General features: G+C 35.6%; 3 protein-coding genes across 3 annotated transcripts; 2 read left to right on the plus strand and 1 right to left on the minus strand.

Moving 5' to 3' along the window:
- The first annotated feature begins 2174 nt into the window (after positions 1-2174).
- Positions 2175-3864, plus strand: LOC140760375 (cytochrome P450 94B3). The gene has a single exon (XM_073097311.1). It carries the CDS (start codon positions 2210-2212, stop codon positions 3824-3826), a length of 1617 nt encoding a protein of 538 aa, XP_072953412.1. The 5' UTR covers positions 2175-2209; the 3' UTR covers positions 3827-3864.
- A 5513-nt stretch (positions 3865-9377) lies between these two features.
- On the plus strand, positions 9378-11761 carry LOC140767052 (exocyst complex component EXO70B1-like). Its single transcript, XM_073106810.1, has one exon. It carries the CDS (start codon positions 9584-9586, stop codon positions 11510-11512), a length of 1929 nt encoding a protein of 642 aa, XP_072962911.1. The 5' UTR covers positions 9378-9583; the 3' UTR covers positions 11513-11761.
- A 3354-nt stretch (positions 11762-15115) lies between these two features.
- On the minus strand, positions 15116-22523 carry LOC140767058 (SNF1-related protein kinase regulatory subunit gamma-1). The gene is made up of 6 exons (XM_073106823.1): positions 22211-22523; positions 21259-21431; positions 19718-19948; positions 19336-19614; positions 16210-16373; positions 15116-15599 (listed from the first exon to the last, which is right to left on the minus strand). The coding sequence occupies exons 1-6, from the start codon at positions 22362-22364 to the stop codon at positions 15302-15304; spliced, it is 1299 nt and encodes a 432-aa protein (XP_072962924.1). The 5' UTR covers positions 22365-22523; the 3' UTR covers positions 15116-15301.
- Between the last annotated feature and the right edge of the window lie 2775 nt (positions 22524-25298).

Below are 25298 nucleotides of genomic sequence, written 5' to 3' on the forward strand. Positions count from 1 at the left end.
AATTAAGCACTCTCTATCTCTCTCTCTCTCTCCAGTGCATAAGTAAAAATCAAGAGAAAGAAGAATAGTACACAAGGTTACAGTAGGGTTATAATATTTATATATATATATATTCCTACTTACCTCCATGAGAGAGAGAGAAAGAGAGAAGGCATTTTACTACTCTTTCAAGAAGAATTTGCTTGCAAGCAGTTAACTAGTTGTAGATTTCTTTCCAAAAAGAAGAAGAAAAGAAGAAGAAGACAAGAAGAAGAAGAGTTGGTGGTTTCCTTCTTTGCACCTTTTCTAGGTTTCTTTGGCATGATCTACACTGATGTGTTGTTATTTTCATGGGCACTGTCATGAGATTTCTAATGTCCTTTTAAATACTACTAATAAGCCGGTTAGTATATGATAAAAGAGCATAGATTTAAATTACTCGGTAAATGTTAGAGTTGATATTTAGTATATTTTTCGCTAGAGCTCTATTATGGAAAGATTGAGCCAATTGTTCAACTTATATATTGAGAACAGTTAGACCGTTTATGAAGCCTATAGTTAGAGTGTCGCAATAGTAAGATCAAAATATACACGAGAGATAAAAGTATAATTCGTGGATTAACACTAGTTATTAATTATGTTATATTATCGTTAATTTGACCTCAAAATATATTCATAAGCTGTTTATAATCAGGATGCCACAATTAAGGGATTACTGTTGAAAATTCATAGAAACTTAGGAAAATTTAACAAAAAGGTTTTATATATTTCTATTTATTATCATTCACATCTTTCTGTATAGATATTTATCAATCAACCGAGCTTTAATGAAAGAAAGATTTTTTCAATACTTAAAAAAAATTTATAATTTATTTTATTTTTAGATAAACTTAGTCAAGGGTATTAAGGTTATTTTGCATCAAAGTTCAATTTAATTCATCTATATGATAATTTTGCATTAAAAAACTAACATTAGTATATTATTGAGGAATTAAAAGCAAAATATAAGAGTCGGATATAAATTTAGGATAAATTCTAATAAAAATTTACGTAACACTCTACCGAACAGATATTTATCATTTCGACCCTTATATGTTACTTTTAATACCTCAAAAATATCCCAAATTAATTTTACTCTAATAATAGTTAATATAATAGATAATATTTCACTATTCTTGAAAATAAAAGAAATAAAAATACCTATAACTTATTCAATGGGATTACAACTCTCTTTATCTTAACTCATTCATATAGTAATTTTGAGATATTTTACCTAATTTTGAGATATTTTATCTATAATTTTGAGATAACTTCCACGACAAGGGAAGGCTTGTATTGGCCAGGTGGGAACCAGCGCCGGCGGTGTGGCCCTTATACGCGGAGGCCTGGGCTCTACGAATGGGACTAAGCCTACTCAGGGCAAAGCAGCCAGTGGAGGTGGAGTCGGACTCAGAGGTCTTGGTAAAGATAATGAAGGAGGACAGCCCTTGCCCTTGGCAGATTCAAAAAATCATACGTGATTGCAAAGCCCAGATGAATAGGCTAGCTGCGTGTACTGTAGCTCATGTAAGAAGGAAATGTAATAGGCTTGCCGATTGGACCGCGCTGAGGGGATTGGTTGCAACCTGGGCTGGAATGAGCCGAGCGAGGGAATTAATTCCTTAAGAAATGTATGTTTTGGGCGAGATGGGGCATTACCCATGTGAGCCAATTATCAATAGCTAACTTTGGCACATTTACTCGAAAAAAAGAAGAGGAAGAAGATATTTTACCTAAAATACGAAAATGATTTAAAAACTAATTCACATTTGAAGGTGATGGGCTGACTTTTTCAACCGCGTAGAAAACTACGAGCATGTTAGTGGGTCCCATCCTTGCCAAATGTCGGCGTCGACTTTACTCCTCTCGCCGACTTCAAGTGGGTTCGTGCCCAAGTTTTTTTTTGTTTTTTTCTCATAAAAGTAAATATGTTCCACAAAATAAATTATAATTATTTATTATAGTGTTTTTTTCTGTCACCCTCCCGTATTAATTTCTCAAAAAGAATACGGAGAAAGAGAGATAGAAACAGGTGGGAAATTTTAAATAAAAAAATCATTAATTAAAAATATAATTAAATTATTTTGGCCCCACTTATTTATTTAAAAGTCCTCATGCTTTGGCTTCCATCTATTTAAACTCCAAACCATCTCTCGTTTCGAACTCGAACCTTTCTATCTTCCTCTGTAAAATGACAACAATGCCCTTCTCCTTCTTCTCCTTCTTCTCCTTCTCCTCCTTCCGGACCTCCTCCTTCTCCTTCTTCTCCTCTCTCCCATCCATTGGGCTACTCTTTTGCTTCCTTCTCTCCTTCTTCATCCTCTTGCACTACTTTGTTACTAGAATTCTTACTACGTTTTCTTATAGTAACAACTCTTATGGCCCAAAGATGCACCCCGTAGTCGGCTGCTTCGTCTCCTTCTACCAAAACCGGCGCCGACTGCTAGACTGGTACACCTCCCTCCTGGCCGAGTCGCCGACGATGACAATCGTCGTCTCCAGAATCGGGGCGTGCCGGACAGTCGTCACAGCCGACCCGGCGAACGTCGAGTATATTTTAAAGTCCAACTTCTCGAACTACCCCAAGGGTAGGCCCTTTACTGAACTGCTTGGCGACTTCCTCGGATCCGGCATCTTTAACGCCGACGGCGAGCTCTGGCTGTCCCAGCGCAAGCTCGCCAGCCACGAGTTCACCACGCGGTCGCTGAAAGACTTCGCCGTCGTCGCCGTCGCAGCCGAGACAGCCGACCGGCTAGTCCCGGTACTAACGTCGGCGGGCTTGGCCGGCAGGGTGGTCGACATGCAAGACTTACTCAAACGCTTCGCATTCGATACGATTTCCCGAATTTCCCTCGGCGTCGACCCGGGGTTCCTCAGCCCCTCGTTACCGGCGTCGGAGCTCGCCGACGCGTTCGAGACCGCGTCGGCGATCTGCGCCGGACGTGGGTCGGCGCCGATTTCTTTGATATGGAAGGTAAAACGATTTCTACGTATCGGATCGGAGAAGCGACTCCACGAAGCTATAAATCTGATACGTGAATCGATAACGAGGATAGTACGACTTAGGAGGGCGCAAGAAGAAGAAGGAGGGGTAGCAGGAGACGGAACGGATTTGCTATCGAGATTGATCTCGGCGGGTCACAGCGAGGAGGTGATCCGCGACATGGCGATAAGCTTCGTGGTGGCGGGGCGGGACACCACTTCGGCGGCGCTGACGTGGTTCTTTTACATGATGACGTGTCACCCGGAGGCGGAGGCGGCGGTGGTGGAGGAGGTGAGGAGGATAAACAAAGGGAAGGAGCGATTGGACTACCACGCGCTTAAAGAGATGAAGGTTTTGGAAGCGTGCTTGTGCGAAACCATGCGCCTTTACCCGCCGGTGGCGTGGGACTCGAAGTACGCCGTCGCCGACGACGTGCTGCCGGACGGGACGTGGGTCCGCGGCGGCGACCGTGTGACGTACTTCCCGTACGGGATGGGGAGGATGGAGCGGCTGTGGGGCGAGAAGTGGATGAGGTTCGATTACAAGAGGTGGCTGACGGCGGAGGGTGAGGTGGCGAGGGTGTCGCCGTTCAAGTTCGCGGTGTTCCAGGCGGGGCCGAGGGTGTGCTTGGGGAAGGAGATGGCGTTCCTGCAGATGAAGTACATTGCCGCGGCGGTGGTCGGCAAGTTTAGGCTGCGGCCAGCGGCAGGAGAGGGAGGGCCGGCGCCGGTTTTTGTCCCCCAGCTGACGGCGCACATGGCCGGAGGGCTGAGGGTGGCGGTGGAGGAGAGAGAAGTAGAGACTTTGAATCCCACTCTTTTGTAAGACTTGTGAGCATTATAAATAAAATATATATATATAAATATGTGTGTATATATACATAATATACTCATAAACTATATTAAGTGTAGAATATAATTCAATACTTTGTTGCTTGTTCTAAATGATACCCATGTATAAAATATTCTATTACAATAAGTTTGTAACTAACTAACTAACTAACTAACTAACCGGCCGACTTGGTTAGCAATCACCATAGTTTAAGTGAAGCCCTAATTATGTATAACAAGACATAAACCCAGAGTTGCATGACAATATGGAATCCCATATATACCAGCGGCTTAAGTTGGCTAGTATGTCATTATAGAGTATGATTAATTTGACTACAATTATAAGCCATTTTGACTGTGAAAAAAGGTTTGTATTAATTAATCCAACATATAATGGCGAATGGCAAACGTGCTGCCTAATTAATAAAATAATTATTTATTTAAATAAAAAGTTACACTATAATTTCCACACGTACAAGGGAGATATTTATTTTATTTAGCTTAATTAGTCAAGAGTTGGCTCGCACGTTTGAATATTAGAAAGAGGTTAGGAGTATTTTATTTATATTATAGCTGAGCCAGATGTCACCGACTTTATGCACTACGTTTTGGGTCAATTAAGTGTGAGTATAAACGTGATAATTTGATATATTATATATATATATATATGGTGGAGAAAATTAATGTTTCCTTTAATGACATGTAGGGTAGAATACTAGGAGCTATCAAATCATTTTCATATATATATATATATATATTGTGTGGCTCTTAGGCCTCTAATAGCTGCTACGTGATTTATACGTGATAATTTATGGATGAAAAATATATTTCGAACAAAAATTTAGAGGGTTACTTTGTTTCTTCTTAACATGATATTTGTGCATATCAATGTCAATAACTTTATTTTAATAGATAAGTGAGAATTTAATAATATCTCAATATGTGATGAAATTTGAATTAAAAAACTCTTAACGAACGGAGTACTGTCTTTTCGAGTTTTGTTAATATTAAGGTGTCATCGGTCAATATATTAGTTCAACTAATAATTGGAGACCTAAAATAATAATATTTTTTTCTTGACTATAAATTCCCTATGCTTAGAATTAATATTTCACTTACTAGAGAAAAAAAAATATAGATATGTTTGACAATATAGTAACAACAAACCTCATTGATAGAAATTCTCCAATGTCAACCCCCTTTGACATTTTTTACCTACACATCCCTCTCTAATCATTGGCCAAAACAAAGAAAAGAACAAAGAAAAAGTCGGCAATCGCATTGCGAGAAAAAGAGAAAGATAAGAAGAAAAAAACATGTGCCCGAAGATAGGGTAGACGAAGACGGAGACGAAGAAGAAGAAGAAGAAGATAAAAGAAAGAAAAGATCGGCGCCGAAATTAAGTGATCATAAGTGCACGCTGCAATCCTAACATCCACTTGTTATAGAAAAAGTCCTATCAAAGCTCAGTGGCATCTTATGAGCCATAGCCTGATTGAGAGGCAGAATAGTAGTACAAGTTCAAACTTATAAATTGGTAGCCAATGACAAAGGGAAGAATCTGAGGTAGAGATGAATCCATGCAGCCTCAAAGTAGAGACACTATCCCTACTATTATTGTTATGGTTGGGGAGTAGTTATCTCCTTAGCTGCATATAATCTTTGAGGAATTAATTAATGGACAATGTACTTTGGATGTCTGTGAGGGAAATCAAATGTTGACATGCAATTTGAGCATGTGAACAAGGTGGGCCTTGGAACAGGAGGTTGATAGGTAGAAAGATAGGAAATTTATTATATTTTTACCCTCCCGTGGTTAGGTTTAGATTCACCGTTTCGTTTGCGTCACTCTATCCCCGTTATGATTTTGTTGAAATTGAAAATGTTACTTTTTATATCATATTTCACCGATCTATAGATCGAATCGTGAGTATAGAGATAGATAAAAATATGCATATATTTATTGTATTTTTATTATTTAAAATTCGATCGGTATTACTTTAGATGTATTGAAATGTCGATGAAAATAATAGCATTTTCTGTTTGAATATAATCCCCCTCCAAATTACAGTTATGAGGTGTAATTTTAGGATTAAGAATCTAAAGTAACAATTCTAGAATTTTCTTTTTAAGTAGTGTTTTGTCTATTATTCATAAGGAGTACTTATTTAATCTCGATCATCTATTCGAAGTATTTTATGAGTTCAAATGCATCTGATGATCTTCTTAGACCGACTAGAACACTTGAGAGAGAGAGAGAGCCTGATCCAATAATCCTTTTTTTAAGAGCTAATTAGACGAAGGATAAGATAATGAGATTACTAATTTATTGTTTATTAAATTTCGTGTTATTGCTTAGAATAACCTTATAATTGTCCACACAATATTGGACTCGGTGTGGGCCGAATTATGAAGAGTCTTATAAATGAAGCCCAAATTGATAGCAAAAGCATAAACCTCTAACAAAGTACTAATTAGGGATGTCAATCTAGCTAGCCAAGATATTAAATAAGAATTATAGAGAAAAAGAATGAGTCGAGTAATAAAATTCTTAAAAATGAGATATAAATCACAAAATAGATAAAACATATAGTGTGATTTATAAAATTCTCTTTAATAAATAATGATTGAAAATAATTTTTGAGTAAGTTACCAATAAATAATTGGGCTAGATTTCAAGTAACAAATTAATAATTGGATTAGTAGATCTTGAATTGAAGAAACAATCTATCTCACTGATGGATATTTTATTTTTCCCATTCATAAAATAATCTATCTTATGAGTTCATGATCATGCAATTTTGATTATTAAAACCTTCAAAAAATTCTTCCAGATATTTCCTAAACATTATATTAAGATAATTGCCAAGTGAAGCATCATTTGGACTCCATGACTTCAAAATAAGGAGTCTTATAGCCCAAAGAGACTGCTTATAAAAATCACATTAAGCTTATCCTAATGTGTCTTGTCCAAAATTAATGTTTATTAAATACCTAGTAGTTGCTTTCTTATCCAAAGTTATTGTCATATAATATTAGTGTCAAACCATATTAAACAGTATGATGACTAGGTAATAAATAACATCAATTTAAATAGTTAATGAGGATTAATTGCTCACATAATTTTTTATCCTTTTAATAGATTATAAGCTGATAAGCTAATTATAACCATAGAATTAAAAGGATTTCAGGTTACACTTATTGGCTAATTTTCTCTTGTTGGAAATTTAATGAAAAGCACTGCATGACTTTATACTATTTTCCTTCATTACTATTCATACCCAGACTTGTAAGTATTAATCTTTGATTCCTGTAATTTATTTAAAATGTCTTAAAAATATTTGCAATTTGTTAAAATTAAAGGAAATATATATGCAATATAATCTTAATATCTTTGAATAAGTTTTTTCAAATGAAGGTAAAAATAAAGAGAGAACTAGATGTAAAAGTCAAATAAAGGGTATTTAAGGTATTTTATTTTTTATTTTTGAAAATAATAAAATATTCCCATGAACAAAATGTAGGCATGTAAGAAAAAACAAGCAATCATATCCTAAGGACATATAAGATTTGAATTAGGAATACTCATTATATTAAAATATTAACAGACTAGCTAACTTAAGCTTCGTTTTGAATTTGAGTGGACCTTAAAGCGGTATAGCTACAATCCAAAAACTAAAGTAAACTACAACCATAGGAACTACATGCCCCGAAAGTTTGCAAAAACTATGGTTGTCACCCTCACCGGAGATGAAAGATAAAAGCGATGGTAGATGATAACTGGTGACGGTAAGCCGAGAGGAGATAATTGACCCAATTTTTAGGAGAAAGTGAAGTCAACAAAGAGGAGTCACCAGCAAAGATTTGGATAACGAGCGGGGTACAATAGAGGGAGGGAGAAAGGAGACCTTGTCCTAGATGGCCATGGCTGCCAGAAAAATTTCCTGCCAATCTTGATCAAGCCTTAAGGAGCCGAACTCAATTCGAGCTCAAACTAGCTCTATTATTTTGACAAAGATGCCAACTCTAGCTCTGCTCATATACAATCCTCTTATAAGATGGGCCATAGGACCTCATATTGCTGCCACTTGCTCTAGTGGTGGGCTTTATGTATCCACTATCAACTTAAATAATGTTGCAAGATATTGTAATTTAAGATTACCTACCTAAATTCTCCTCTTTGGGAAGTAATCAAGGAGCAGAATCATTCTCTTGCTCACAACTTCCACCATATCCAAAGAATAATATCATATATATATATTCTTTAGAATTACTATCTTTTGGTTAGTTTTTGACATAGTATTTAATAAAATATTTATAACAAATGGTTGATAAAGTTGACAAATATAAATTGGAAAATATTTATCACTATTCTTTTATAGGTAAAGATAAAGATTTTCTTTTCTTTTACTATAATATCAATAACTTTCTACCTATTTTAAACAATTTATAAAGGGAAAAATAATCCAACTTTAGTTTTAACTTGATTAATTAACAAAATAATTTTTTTTTGGAAGAACTCAATGATTTAATTGGCAATTATGATGCAAACTAATCTATTCCTCAACATTTGTTTAAATACTTGTTAGATAACTAATCAATATAATAACATAATAATCTATATGATATGCTAAAAAATTCTCATCATGTATAGAGTGTGCTAACATCTATTAATAGCCCAATTTTTTTTATATATACAGGACAAGACAATTATATATTCTATATATATATAGCATAATGATAAAATAAAATAAAATAGATAATTTAACATTGTATATTTTACTTCTATTATTATCTATATCATACCTTATTACTATTTATCATCAGACCCTTACATTATGAATTTAATCCTCAAAAGCACTATAGGTTAAATTTAACCTGATAGAATAAACTATATCTAATTATCCCTCTTAAAGAAACTCTTTTAATACCTATAATTAAGTTAACTAATATGTATAATAAATACTCGTGAGGTGAGCTGTTAATAATAATAAATGTAAGGGTATTTTATAAATTATATCCTATATTTTTTCTATTTTGTGATTCATAACGATTTATAACCCGACCACTTCTTTTTCTCTACAATTATCGTTTAACATCCTGACGTTATTTTGAGTACTGATATCGATCAAATTACTAAAATAGCATTACCACTTATATTCCTCCTCTTTGCCTCGAAAAAGGCATGGGTAATTTAGATACTTATAAATTATTTTATATATTATAATAAAATATTTTTTGCTGGTACTGTTTTAAATTAACAGACAGTCAAAACAAGATGTGAATAATAAAATAGAAAAAATATAGGGTGTGATTTGTAAAATTTTCTAATAAAATAAAATAAAATACATGATTAAATTTCCTTTTTTTTAATCTTAGTAATTACTTTTGGACATATTTTATGCAAAACATTGGCCCTTTTTACTGACGTGGAAGCTGACGTGGAAGCTGACGTGGCAAGACTAAACCCCTGGTTTGCTATTTAAGTATGGATGAGGTCTAGTTTGATATACAAACACTACGAGTACTGTTCATAAACGGCGACGTCACCTTCACACGATAAGAAGCAAAAGAGAGAGTGGGAGAGAAGGGGAAAGAGAGAAGCGTGGCAACGAAGTCATCGAAAACGATCGATGAGCAGCAGTAAAAGCCTCGTCTCCAAATCCCCTCTTCTACGCAAACCCTAACCCTAGAATTCTCGATCCCCGCCGTCCTGCCAGAACACGACTCCTCCCTTCGCCCCCCCACCCCCATGGCGGCGGCGGCGAGCGTCGACGGGCAGGACAAGGTGATAGCCGCGGCGCAGCACATCGTTAAGAGCCTCGCAACCTCCAAGAATGCCGCCGACGACATGATCCGCATCCTCTCCGGCTTCGACAACCGCCTCTCGTCCATCACTGACCTCTTCCCCTCGTCCTCCGCGTCCGCCAATGGTGAATTCTCCAATTCCGAGCAGATTGTCCTCCAATGGGACGCCTCCGACTCCCTGCTCTGGGAGTCTCCCCAGTCCGACGCGGCGTCTGAGTACCTCGCCGCGGTCGACGAGCTCATCGCCTTAGCGGCCGACTCATCCTCCTCCCGCGCCGATAACGTTCTCCAGCTCGCCATGTCCCGCCTCGAGGAAGAATTCCACCATCTCATGCTTCGGAACGCCGTCCCCCTCGACGCCAACGAGCTCTACTGCTCCATCCGGCGGCTCTCCCTTTCTTTCGCCTCCGACAGCGGCGAGACCATCGAGGATTTTGATAATTCTGCGGAATTCGATCAACAGCCGCCACAGCAAGATGGGAGCTTGGAGGAGCGAGGGGGGAGTAGCATCCTTGATGACAGGAGGTTTGATCTTGTTCGCCCTGAGTCTGTCGCGGACTTGAAGGAGATCGCCGACCGGATGATCTGGGCCGGGTATGGGAGCGAGCTCGGGCAGGTGTTTTGTAGTGTTCGGCGAGATATCCTTGATGAATGCCTCGCTATCCTTGGCATCGAGCGGATTAGCATCGATGAGGTGCAGCGGATTGAGTGGAGATTGCTCGATGACAAGATGAAGAAATGGATTCAGGGCGTTAAGACGGTCGTCATGGCTCTGCTCTCAGGGGAGCGTCAACTTTGTGACCAGATCTTAGTTGCTTCTGATGAACTCAAAGAGGAGTGCTTTGTTGAGACTGCAAAGGGGTGTGTCCTGCAGTTACTAAACTTCGGGGACGCAATAACTATCTGTCAGCGGTCTCCGGAGAAGCTTTTCCGCATGTTAGACATGTATGAGGCGCTCACGGAGGTAATCCCGGACTTGCAGGCTCTGTTTGTAGGCGAATCAGGAGAGTTCATATGTAGTGAGGCCAATGGGATCTTGAAGAGGTTGGGGGATGCTGTAAGGGGAACTCTTCTGGAGTTTGGGAATGCGGTGCAGAGGGAGACATCCAGGAAACCAATGCAGGCAGGTGAGATCCATCCTGTCACACGCTATGTGATGAATTATGCGAAATTGCTAGTTGTTTACAGTGAGACACTAGATATGCTTTTGGATGATGGTGATCACGTCACAACTGAAGTGGGTGATAATGATGATGCCCGTCATTTTGAGAGTACGACTCCACTTGGTCGGCGCTTAGTAACGTTGATCTCATATTTGGAGGCTAACTTGGAGGAAAAATCTAAGCTTTATGAAGACAGTGCAATGCAATACATATTTTTGATGAACAACATATTTTATATAATTCAGAAAGTAAAGAATTCTGAGCTTGGTAGAATTCTAGGTGACAATTGGATACGTAGACGTGGTGGAAAAATCCGACAATATGAAACAAGCTACCTTAGAGCTTGTTGGACCAGAGTTTTATCTCATTTGAAGGATGATGGGGTTGGGAGTGGGAGTTCTCATAGTTTTTCCAGAATGACTCTCAAAGAAAAATTCAAGAGCTTTAACTTGGCCTTCGAAGAAATATATAGGACCCAGACTACTTGGAAGGTTATGGACCCTCAGCTCCGAGAAGAACTTAAGATATCTATATCAGAGAAGGTAATTCCAGCATATCGTGCATTCTTGGGAAGGTTTGGTGGTCAATTAGAGGGGGGGAGGAATGCAGGAAAATACATAAAGTACACACCAGAGGATCTGGAGAGCCATCTATCTGATTTGTTCGAAGGACTACCTGGGTTGGCGAACCATCCAAGGAAAAAAACCTAGTTGACACTTCATGTGTTCTTGATCTGGTAAGCTCTGAGTACAGTGGACCTAATTTCAGGATTCAAGTGCGCATTATATGTAACCTTGATAGCATGATTGCTGTTTCTGCCCTTATTAGCTGTTGTATTGTTAATAATATAAATAATATAGCACCAGGATCTTTAGATGCTTTACACCATGAATCAGTATATATTGTATTGACAATGTAAATATGTAATGCTTCTTAAGTGTGAGTCTGCTTGTTGTCCATCTTCTGCGCATAACAATTGTGTTGGTATTCTTTTTCATTCTGTATATAGCGTGTTTTGTATTAGCATCTCCTTGTTAGATGCCAATGGTGTTCTGTCTTTTGTATTTGTAAGTTCACTTTCTTCACATGGTAGTTATTTTCATATGCTTATTTTTCTCCTGGGTGAGCCATTTTATTTCTCGATATCTGTTGAATTTGACTGCTATTTGCAGACAATATATGGACTTCATAATGTTGTATATTTATCTTGAATATGGAAGTATTTATACAGAAACTACACATACACAAAACCACGTAGGATCAGTGAGTGCAATCAGTTGGTTGTACTGATGTGCAACATATTGATTGTTCAGTTTTATTATTAAAGTTAAATTGGTTTCTAATACGAGAATGATTCTTCTAGCACTATACAACTTGATGGAAGTTCAGACATTTGACATGTTGTATGCTCAATCAGGCATTTACATTTCAGTATTCTTTGCTCTCACTTGTTGTACCTTCTAGATAAAGTTGCTGGTATCATTTTATTGGTGACTTTGCCATCATGATTGAGCCAATAAAATTGTCCATTTATTACCTGTTCAACTTAAAAAGAAGTTGGTTAAATATACGTTCTCATAGATATATATTTAATATATTACTTATTACATTCTTTGTTCATTTCGTGATGTGCTAATTTCCAAGTATTAGTTCTATCTCATGCAGGTCTAGAAGAAAATTTTGTTTGTTATGCAAGTATGCTTTTGGAATTTTCACTTAGTGCTTCCTCAGTAGAAGTTGTAAATCATATGCCTATGGTAATATGAGCTTTTCAAATCCTCTTGCTTTGGTGACTTCCTTAGTAGATTTCATCACCTTGTCTCCTCATCTTTATGCACTAAGGGACTATCTTCTCCATGCACCTTTATTTAGGTTTTCCTGTTAAATACTTATAGCGTTCTTTTGTGTGTATAACCCTCAAAAGTCTCTTATTTGCATGTATGTCCCTCTAAATTTTGTATTTTCGATTTTCCTGTGTACCCATCAAAATCCTTGGTATTTGCATTGATGTACTTCATATTACTTTTCAACCACTATGAGTTGAAATCTGGTTTATTATACCATCTAAAACACAAGATGCCTTTAGTTTGGAGGTATGCATGCAAAAGAGGAGTAAGGCTATTTTTTTTGTCTTGTCCTGTTAAATTGATCAGGTTTTAACAGTTTAGCTTTATAGTCCATGTGAAACCAAGTGTTTTGAGTGGTGTACATGCAACCTCGAATTTAGTGGGATATACGTGCAAATACAGGAATCTGTAAGGGTAGACATGCAAAAACCAAATATTTATAACAGCTTCACTGTGCATTTATAAATTTTATCATGGTTGGTTGGGACTCCTATATCCTTTGAATACTCTTGCTTGACCTTCACAGTTTTGCCACATATCTGACTACCTGTTTGACATCAATCTTGCTTGCTTAAATCCATATATTATACTGTACCAGAGAAGGGCATTCCAGTACATGAATCTCCTGGCAATGCAGAATCTAGCGACGACAAGATGCATGTAGCCCTAACTCCATTCTGTTGAGATTGTTTCCCACTTCTCATAACTTGAAACTGTAATTATATTGTACATAGTAGTTAGCCTTACCATCACCTTAATGCCCTCTTCTACTATACTTGCAACTACTAGTTGACTCATTCCTCGAGTTTCTGTTTATGCTTATTAACAAAGTGTCTGATTGACACCAATATAGTTACTATGTACCTTTTCTTGAGCAGCTAACCCCAAAAAAGAATGAGTTTACTTCAATAATATTCATCTCTTTAACTTATTCTTATATACTTGGATCAATTAAATGTTGAAGTCATTTCTCATTTTCCTTGTTATTCTCATTTACTTTAGTCATCTAGTTTGTGCACTGTTTAAGTTAAACAGATCAGGTATTTGTTTGTTCATGACCAATATCTCATTCTGTTTTCCCCCCACTTCCCTAATCTCTTGCTCTCTTAGCCTCTCTGTTGACCCTGATTAGAGCATTGCTGCCAGACTTCTTGAAGAAAGACAGAGATCAGTTGGAATACAAACCCTAGGGATGCTCCTTTTTGTGTGTGTGTGTGTGTGGGGTGGGGGTGGGTGTTATAACCTGTAGCAAGACCTCAATCTGATATGATACTCATTGGTTAGTTTCTTGCTTAGAAAATTGGATTCACTGGGATACCTCTAAAATTCTTCTTGGATACTTTTCAGAGTTCAAGATAATTTAAAATGAAGATTTCCTATTGTGCGCAATAAAGGTTCTATTTATTTTAAAACTTGATGTTTATTATATTTACCATGATTTATGATTTGAAAAAGTCCCATTTTATAATTAGATCAAGTTTCTCTTCTTTTATATCTCATTAAGTAAATTACAGGCATACATGTAAACTTTGATTTCTATTGTATCATTGTATCATACATACATACATACATATATATATGCAACACTATGTATCTTTAGTGTGTCAGATCCTTGTTTTGCCAGATCTCATCTTTTACAACAACACAAAAAAAAGAAAAGAATACTCTACTATTACAATTCTAAGAACTAAAATGTTACCAAATCAAAAATTAATAACAAAAATTTTAAACTTATCAAAATACCTTGCCCAAAGACCAGTTCGAATCCTTATTGATATATGAATAATTTGAAACAGAAAATATAAAAAAAAAAAAGGTTTGTAGGAAGAATTGAAATAAAACATAGTAACACTGTTACGTGAGCTCATTATGGGCATTAACAGGGATTACTTAATAGAAATTTTAAAAGTATACTTTGATTTCTTGTAGATTCTTATACGTTAATGTGGAGTTAAATTCAACCCAAGGTATTAAATGAATTTATATATATATATATATAAAGGCAGGGGCCTTCTCAGAAAAAAAAGAAAAAGAAAAAGGATAGGGTTTGAATCGAAATAAATCCGTAAGGTAGGGAGTTTATTGCAAATTTCTCTATTATTTATCTACACACTCAATCAAAAGACTTCCAATCATGAGGCATAGTTTTAGAAAAAGAACTGCAAATATTTCTCCTCAAAGATATTCCAATTTAACCTTGACTTGAAATATTGAAGTGGTCGCAAAGATGGGAAATACTTATCAACAGTGTGTTCAGCATGTAGAATCACAACACTGCAATCAACAAAACATTATGTAATAAAGTCTAGTATCCAATCTCCAAAATTGCAAAATGAAGATGGAAATGTGCTTAAATTCCTACTTCTCTAAGTATGCAAAGTTCAGTAATTTAAAACGCGGGTGATTTAAAAGCTTTCGCTGTCATTGGGAAATTCGGCACAGAATGAGCTTTCTGACTCCACACCAAAAATAACTTTTAACTTGAATAAAACATTATTAGGATCAACAATTAGCAGTTTAATCTGAGAAGATACAAGCATGACACCACAACTTGTCTCAGCATTGAGGAGAAACAAAAATTACAAGCATTAATGTACAAAGGAAATGCAAGGGATAGACGGCTGCGGCATGCGTGATTATGTCAGAGAGCTCTCAAACCCTAGAATCTTCAGGGAGCGGAACAACACCGTCAAAGAAGTCCCCGAAGTAATGAGGTGGCTCATGGACCAACTTAGAGATTATGTCTCGAAGTGTGATAACCCCTTCCACAGTCTCATCTTCGTCGACAACGTAGATTCTGTGGATCTTTTCAGTGTCTAGCCTCAGTATGATTTCTTTGATTGTGATATTTCTTTTGCAGGTGATCACTCCACGCAGCAATGGTGAGGCATCTTGGTGCTCTTGTAGATAACTTCGTACAACAGTGAGAAAATTCTTTGCTGTGATTGACCTGCAAATGCATCAAAACTAGTAAAAAAAACTTAAGTGTAATCTTACTTAGGACTTTCAACTTGAAGAAGAGATAGATCCAATAATGGGCTGTTTAAGCATGTAACTTAGTAGCTACAAGTCTTATAAAGCATTTTAATCAGACCTCCACGCTAAACAAGTAGAATAGCAGTCTAACTAATAGGATCTTGTGGTCTTGTCATCTAAGAGGAAGGGGATGACCACTTTTGACTGATTGTTTCCAATGATTGCTTGAACCAGTTCTACTTTTGACTGATTGTTCTGCCACAAAGCATATCATGCTGATTAAAATTAAAAATGCGACTGCAACTCATTACAAAAAGGAAATAGTAGGTGCTATTAGAAGGAAATAGTCCTACGGAAATATATCCCAAGACATTTTAATGTCATGTTTTCTAAAGTTCTCCTTGGTCCTTGATCGTTGGTCCTTGGTCCATGGTCCATACATCAACTTCTAAGGTTGTTATTGCATTAAACCTCCAGAACGCACATCTATGCATGCACAGAGTTTCAAATCATAATGTTTTGAATTTTTTTTTTTTTTGACAAAGTTGTAATAGTTATATATTAAGGTAAACATGCATACAGACCTGTAATCTTTGTAAATTTCAGGGGCAGTTAAAAGATATTGAACATCTCTAATGCTTATATTGCCTATTGCCTTTTTTCCACTTCCATCAACAACAGGAAGCCCGCCAATTCCTTTTTCCCGCATCAACTGGAAGGCCCTTAGTACTGGTTCATCTTCATTCACCTGCATAAAGGAAAGGGATATGATAAACCTACAATGAGAAACAACTTTCAGTAAGTTCATTGACTGTTTATTAGGTAGTCCACTAGTCAATCAATGATTACTCTGTCCATTATCGCATATCTTCAAACTTCTATGCCAGTAAATCAATATTGCTGGGCACAGATAAGCAATAAAGAGACAACATGATTCAATTATTACCAATACAGCATATTGTAAGAAACAAGAGATGACGATGTGCTAAAAGTACATCTATTTCAAGTAATTTTTGAATGTGACAAAAAAAATTCTCTTTCTATACCATTTTGTTAGTAGTTACTTGGTTAAATCTGAACTAAGATTGTTCCGTGGGCATCAAAAGCAGGATATATGCAGCAAATGAAAATTAAATGTAGGGTGCAAACCAGAATAAACACAAATTGTGAGAACTGAAAAGAGAAGGGGTTGAGAGAGGAGGGTGCACGTGCAACCCCCTCCCCTCTCTCTCTTCGGCACGCAATGAGGCAGTCACAAATATCTCGCTGAATCCAAATCTAATTTAGATTTGGAGTTTTGCTCTATAAATTAAACCCTAAATCCTCTCTCTTCCTTACCCCAGCCTCCTTTTCCTTTCTCTTCTTCTTCTCCTTCGTTTTCTTCTTCCTCACCGTCGGAATCATTACGCTCCTCGGTGGTGATTTTTAGTACGTGAGCTAAAGGTTTATGATTTCGATTGTCTTGCCTAGACTCAGGTGAGTGGGTTCACTCACATATTTATTTTTATTACATTTCGTACCTTGTTAGACTATGTAAATTTTCTGTGTGCAAATTTATTTATTTCATCCTTACATGCAAAATTTAATCGTTACATTTTCTACGTGAATTTAATTATTATACTCAGTGCATCACCATACCTTGTGCAAATATTAAATCTTAGTGAAAGAAAAAATGAAACTAGTATTTGTACGACTTAGAGAACAGTCTCGGTATAAATCGCTTGCAGTTTTCCGTGGTGACTTAAATCTATCTGAAAATCTAAGGAAAAGTCCTAAATTAGATCACTGCAATGACTTTCTTAAGTGACTTTGGCGGAGTTAGAGAACAGTCCTAGGATGAATGAGAAATTTCCTAGGTGACTCTAACTTCTCTCAACGGTTAGGGAAAAAGACAGAATGTGTTGATCACATAGTGATACCATCTGATGACCCTAACCGGATCAACTATGAAAAAAAATCCCGAACGTTATCTCGAGGTGATTTCTAATTGATGTGGATTCATAGGGTATAAATCTATTGAGACATATGACAGTATAAATATTGGAAAGATGTTAACATGTTGAAACTGTGCAAGGTTACAAGTTATGACTCTCTATTGTTATCATTGTCATTATTTAAAGAGCATGCCTATTATAAATTGTTATGGATATTGTTGATTTTAGTTTAATTTTATTCAACATTAATATAATTTAGAATTTATTTGGTTTTCAAGTGGATTCTACTCACTGAGCTATAGTTGTTGGCTTATGGATTTGTTGTTTCATTTATTTATTTATCTCAGGTAATAGTCAGCGTGACGACTGAGCGAGACATACCTGGACCCCACCTCTACTTAGGATCCATTGATTTACTTTTTGCTCTTTTGGATTTTATGCTTTAGATTAGAAGTTTAAATTTATTTCGTTTAGAGACTCAAAAATAATGACATTGTTTTATAATAATTGCAATTAGTTTTAAATTTAATAAAGCAGATCTTCTTCGTTTATTTATTTTTGCCATCGTACACTTAGGAAGTATTAATAAGGCTTCGTGTATCTCAAACATATTGAGGTGCATGGCCGGTCATGATTCCTATTTCGGATCGTGACACAAATGATGGAGGTACTAATCAAGGACATGCATTCTGACAATCTTAAACAATTAGCTGGAACTCCTTTTGAGAGTCATTGTCATAACTCATAAGTAGTAACATACAAAAGCCCTAGATATAAATTGCTAGCTTTAGAGCTGTTCTTAGGGTGCCAAATAAACAACACTTCAAGAGAACAGTACTTTAAATCACTGAAAATCATACTTTTTTAATAAAAAATAATTTCTTTTTGCCATAAGTGAGCACCATTTATGAACTATCCTCAATGGTGTTTTAGCTTTAGATTCAAATAAAGCTATGATTATTTTTTATTTCCATTAGCTTATTTTCTTTTAAGTCATTCATTTACTTTTTATAGATAACAGTCAGATTTATGAACTTAAAATTTTAAGCATAACAATATTTGTTTGCGCTATAACTATGGAACATATCAGCCTCCCTAACCAGAAGTCCTGCCTCGGCCCCTGATTAGAGAAGATTGATTGTAGGTGTAGAAATACTTACAGTATAAGTATTGATTATGAGCAAGTACAGGTTGAGCTAAAAGACATAGAGGTGGGACATTAAACGGCCGCATTCTCTGTTAGAAGGCTGACCAATCAGACATTGTTGAGAAAATCAGAAATGGTTCAGTCTTGTTGCCAAAATACCAGAATAATTATAGTCAAGGTAGAGTTAAGAGTAGCACCACATTAGGTGAGACAAAAGCTAAAATTTTAAGAAATTTATACATAGAGAATGCATGTCATACTCTATAAGAAAAGAGAAAATTTAGAGGTTAGGAAGGCATTTATAAAGAACATACTAGTCGCAGGTTAGCAATGCGTGTTGATCATATTAAAGCTGAACAATGGAGAAGCCAAGAAACCCCAGAGTGAATACTTGAGCTTAAGTTGTTTTTCTTGTTCTTATGGAATTCTTGTTCATGCAAGTATGCACCATATTCTCTCTTACTGTATCAAATTCCAAGTTGATTCACTCCTAAGATCTTGAGCTAAGCTATGTTATAACAAAATCTGAAAACTTGAAATACAACATTCAAGTTTAAGAAGGAAATTCACATAGTTGAGTAAAGAAACCTAATATCTGAGTACATGAAAATAGAGTAACGGTTATGCACCTTGATTAGTCTATAAGGCTTCATGATAGGAAGTCCTAGTTCGAAGAGTTTCTTTGTCCCCCAGTTTTCAAACCAATGAAGGCCGACACATTCTGCTAGCATGTGAACGACAGCAGATTGTGTTATGATGTTTTCAATCTTCCCTTCACCACCAAGATCAACAACAGGAAGACTCTTCATTCTGTACTTGGATAACAGCAATAACATGGTAAGGAAGGAATCAGAATTCTGCAAGGCAAGAAATGGTGCCCATCGGAAGGATCCTGAGATGTCCCGAACCTGAGAAAGAAGGAAATGCCTCAAAGGTACTTATGGAGAAAGAAAAAAGAAGAGATTACTAATCAAGGAGAAGACCATCTTGAGATGGACCAAAAAGATTAACCTTTGTGTTCTTGTAGAACTCTGAAGAAGTAAGAGCTTCGAAAAAACTTCCACCAACTGAAGCAGCTACTTCAGGGCATGATTTTTTAGCTTCAGAAGCAGTTGAAGCAAGAGCACCATCAGCAGCTCCGGATGCTTTTCTCCTAATTCCTAAAGCCTCCAATTTAGCTGTTAATCCATTTACAGGTAATTTTGTGGAAGAACCAATTGTTCCAACAGATGCAGCTTCAAACTGTGAATACATGCACAATGCATGCAATAACCCATTAAAATATAGGTTAGGGGACAAGAATCACAAATATACTATAAAAAGGCAAATCTTGCTACAATGTTTTCAAGTATTACATTATCAAAGACCATACAACAATAACAACACTACACAATGTTGCAGCTTGTCCTCCAATCACCAAAGATCACACTCATTTTCTATCATAAACAATATGGAAATTAGCTACTTCTGAATTATTTCTAACCACAAGAAGCAAAGCAATTAGGTCCTAGAAAGGTATTCCCTATATCTTCACAATAAGCAAAGATTGATTTATCTTACTGGTGTGTCCACTTACTATCTTGTTTATCTAGATCTCTTTTTTCAGGGCCTCAGTAAATCAACTTCATATTTAAGAGCTGGGATAATAAGGAGAAGAAAAGAAAGGCATTCTCCAAGTATAAACTGAATTAGAGTTCTAAAGAGGATGAATATCTTGAGAGTTTTCAATGAGTCCATAACTCTACCATATACACAAAAAGGTGGACTTGACATGTTGATAGTTAAAGGATGAGATACGAAATACATTCTGAACAATGTCATTTCCTTGTAAATAGACAGACTGGGGCAGCTTTCAAATATAACACACACCGCGCAAGGGCAATAGAGAACCCAAATTCTGACCCACATAATGCTGCTAAAGTTGGACGAGATTCAGAAGGGAACTTCCATTTACAACAAAGGTGCATCCAATTTACATCTAGGTGGAAGAGATTCAGAAGGGCTCTTCTATTTCTGTGAGACCCTGAAGAGTAAATTAGGGATTATACAATTCCATAAGGATAGCATGAACTGGCTACTGACTATAGTCAGCTTAATTTCATTCGGTGATCATATAGTAAAACAGCAGTGGATAATTGTCTATAACTAAAGTAGTCAATGCACCAGGGAACAGATACTGAAAAGGCCCATTTCTTACTTTAATGTATATGACACCTTATGGCTGGCATGATCAAAAAAGAGAAGCCTGGACATAATGTAAAACAATAAGCAAGAGATCAGACAAGTTTTGGGATACTCTACGATAGACATTCATCACAACTTATAGCATCAAACATATACTTTGGTGCTTGAAATGGAGTAGACACTGGACCTTTGTAATTACTAACTGCTGACTAATTTCCTCTTCATTTTGAAAATTGATGATGACTTCAGCAATCTGATCCTTCCATACTTGTTAAAAAGGTAAACTACCAAAGAATCACAAACAGAACGGTGCATCTAATAAGAGACAAAGGCCACACTCTAATCCATTATACAGTTTGCTTGCGAACCTGATGAAGCAGCCACAGGGCAATACCAGCAAATTCAACGATACCAATATATCTGTCAATCCAACTGGCATCTTCCGGTGCATCAACATTCCTTACAGGTGCACTCAGGATCTTGTGTTTGGATAAAGTTTCAACAGTATCAGCAAGACTGGAATCTGAAGGTATCTCAATTACTGAATACAGAGTAACCAAATAAAATTATCATGTCATCAGTGAGTGTTTGATTATAATATATTTAAAATTTAGAAGACAGTATTGGCTAGAAAATAGATAAACGCTTCTTTGTCTACCATATGCTGATATGCATATTCGTGCATTCTGCCCATAACTATATGTGTTTAATAGCAAGAGGTTCGAACTACTGCTATGCGATTAGAGCTACCAAAAGGACAAAACCACAAGTTGGTTGCTTTCCTTTTCCTCAAGAGTAGGTTATAGTCTATAGAAGCCACTATAATAACACAAAAAGGAGCTCCAAGCAGCATTCTTTCCTATACAACAAAAGTAGTATATAGAAGCGATTGGCGGGATGAAAATAGATAAACACCAAGTTGGTTTCTTTCCTTTTCATCAAAATCAGGGCAAAAGAATGATTAATCGCAAGTTGTATTCTTTCCATTTTATCAAACCTAGGCTGTCGAAGCAATTAGAGCAACAGAGAAGGATCAATCCCAAGTTGGGTTCTTTCTACGTCACTAAAGTAGGCTATATAAGCCTCTAGAGCCATAAACCAGGAATAAATCCCACCTTGGTTCATTCTTTTTCCTCCAATACGAGGCTAAAGACTAATCCCAAGCTGAGTTCTTTCCTTTCCATCAAAACTAAGCTATAGAAGGAATTCGTTCAACGAAATTAGTAGATAGCAGCGACGAGTGCAACAAAGAAGAACCAATTCCAAGTTGGATCCTTTCCGTCTTTTACGAAAAGAAAATTAAAGGTAGAAGGAGGGGACCTTGTGATGGAGGAGCAAGAGGGAAGGAGGAGACGGGGATGTCACCGAAGCATGAGTTGAGCTTCTCGGAAGGCGAGAGCTGCGGCTCCGTCACCTCCCAGAGATCCTCCACCCTGTGCCCGATCTCCGCCTCCGGCGACCGAGGGCTCTCCATCCTCCTCCCACAAGGCCACAACCTACGATCCGATGACTGCGCCGGCGGAGAGATCAGGAGACGTCGGAATGAGCTTGGACTGGGTGAGATGAGATCAAAGGTCCGCGTCAGCGCCGTCGTGCTTATCACTTTCCCCTGTCTTTTCTGCACATCTGTTGGAATAGATTATTATCCGACTTCTTTTGCATATTACCACCTACAATTTTTTTCCTACTGTTAAAAAAAAAATTCCTACTCTTATACAAATTTTTGTGCCTTTTTTCTACTTAGACCCCTTAAATTATTATTATTATTATTATTATTATTATTATTATTATTATTATTATTATTATTATTATATATATATATTCTAAAAAACTTTATTATTCATACACAACACTAAAACTAAAAGAAAAAAATAATTCATATATACTAACTCATTTGAACTAAGAGAAGAAGTAAAAGTATTGATTTCTAAACTAAAAAAAAAAAAAAAAAAAATTGGATCACAATTGTATATAGTAAAATAATTCAAAAAGCATGCAGAAAATACTGATAGTTCAGGAGAGTAAATAAATTTATTTTTTTATATTTAATAACTAATAGTATTTTTAAATGGCATTGTTAGCATCTTAGCCATTTTGTAAATAAAAAATTTTATTTATTGAATTAGATTACGCTTTACACTTAATATTAAAAGGAGTTTAAGGGTTTATTTTTGCTAGCTCAGCATCCATGTCAGCGAGGTCACTAGTAAAATGCTAACTAATCAGTGTTTTATTTAGAATTAAATAGCTGATTAGTCTGGTCATTGATCTTATTAGCATTTTCATGATAAACCAATACATCCCAAAAAAAAAATATTACTAAGGCATTAGCTTCATATTCTGGACTTAAGTATCAAATAAAATAATGTTATGTTTTAAGGCTCGTTTGGTTTGTGCATAAAATTTTTTAAACATTACATAAAATATTTTAAACATAACTTTATAATTTGACTTATATTTTATTATTTAATTGTAAAATATAATCATTACTTTGAATAAGTTTATGCAAAAATTTATATTTAGTTACTAACCATAAATAACTTTTTTAATTATACTAAAATTCATGCTCGGAAAATATGCATAATTTTATCGCATATTTTATCTATAATAAAAATTTGTGCTTAATTTGTCGCGTGACTTATTTTATACAAATATTTAACTAAAATATATATAAGTGGGTGTTTGATTATAATATATTTAAGAGGTTAGCGTCTCATGAAAAAGAAAATAGTGTATATTTTCTAATGTAAGTTAATTAGGTAGGTCTTTTACTAAAAGGCAAAGATGGTCATTGAGATGGAGGATAGTAATTACTTTTACCATTATTTTTTGGATTTGTAGAGATTGAACTATTGTATATTTGTTAGATTACTAAGAATGATAAGGTGTAGAAGTTTAGATCTATCAGTTTGCTCACTTGTAACTACAAAATACTGCAGAAGTACTGACAAACAGATTAAATAGGATTATTAAAAAGTTTATTGATGATTATTGTAGTGTTTTTATATTAAGAAAAGGAGGTGGTTTATTTTGGACAATATGATTAGTGCTATGAGAAGGGTTTGCTTATTAAGATAAATTGATATAATTTCATTCTTTTTAAGATGTAATGGGGTGTAGGGATTTTGATATGGATAGTAAGTTAGGCAATACATTGACATTTTTTCTAAGGCAAATGGGTTACAAGAGGCTCCAATAATTTTGAAGTATGATGGGATCATTAATCTTCAGTATGCCGATGATACTTTAATCTCAAGATCAAATGACAGAGATGTAATAATTTTGAAGTTTTTATTTTACTGCTTTGAAGTAGTCTTTAGGCTTAAAATAATGTCTGAGAAGAGATGATTGGTGTACTTGGGCAAAATTTTTAAAAAGAATAATCAATCTGCTAAGATTCATAACCACAAGATGGAGAAATTTCATATGAAATATCTTACATGACCACAAATTAAAGAAACAATATGGTAGAGAAGAGTTTGGTTAGATGGAAGTATGATATATATCATGGAAGAATTACATTACATTAATCGATTTTCTCATAAGCTCTATACCTTTATAATATTTATGGGTATTATCAATAGTTTGGAGATGAATATTACTTTATTAGCAAAACTATAGTGGAGATATGAAGGCTTTCCAATTATGAAGTTATGATAAGATAATTTCTTCTTAAAAGAGGTGTTACATAAAGTTGGAATATGAGAAATGATAAGTCTGTCAAATTTTGAAAAGATATTTAGATAGGGAAGATTGTATGATTCCTTGTTGTCCTAATTGTCTATTGATTAAAGAGCAAAATCTAACTAACTATTTGAAGAACAAAATTCAAATAAGCAGTAAGAGGATGGTTCAATAAGGATAGTGTATACAAAAAGAACTATTCGATAAAAATTATTTTTAAGTATTAAACTCTTAACAAGTATGTTAATTAGAATGTTTGATTGGAAAGATAAGTGTTAATAAAGATGGCAAATGCTGGTGAAATATTTGTGTTCCTGTAAGACTTTGAGCTATTTGGCTAGAAAAGAATAGACAAATATTTGAGCAAAATATAGAAGACTTAGAAGGAGATTATCTCAAACATCAAAACTATTTTATTGTGTTAGGTATTCTAAAAGAGGAGTTCAAAGAAAGGCTAGAAAATTTATTTGTAGAGGTGATGTAAATGAGCTAGTCATTTTGGATGATGATTAATGATGTGTGAATTCTACTAAGACTAGGAGGACTATTTCAACTCTATCTTTTGGTTTTCTTAATAATTAGAAAATAATGAGTTTTTTTTTAGTTAAATTAAGAGATTGTAAATAGCCTGCTAATGAGATAAGGAGTTTATCCTAATTTAGCTAGAATGACATAAATTTTGGATGCCTATATAAAGACAAAAGGCTAGTCTTTCAATTAATGA

Source organism: Typha angustifolia, chromosome 1 (genome assembly GCF_048772165.1).
Source record: "Typha angustifolia cultivar Huaian chromosome 1, ASM4877216v1, whole genome shotgun sequence".
In the NCBI taxonomy this organism is placed as follows: domain Eukaryota; kingdom Viridiplantae; phylum Streptophyta; class Magnoliopsida; order Poales; family Typhaceae; genus Typha; species Typha angustifolia.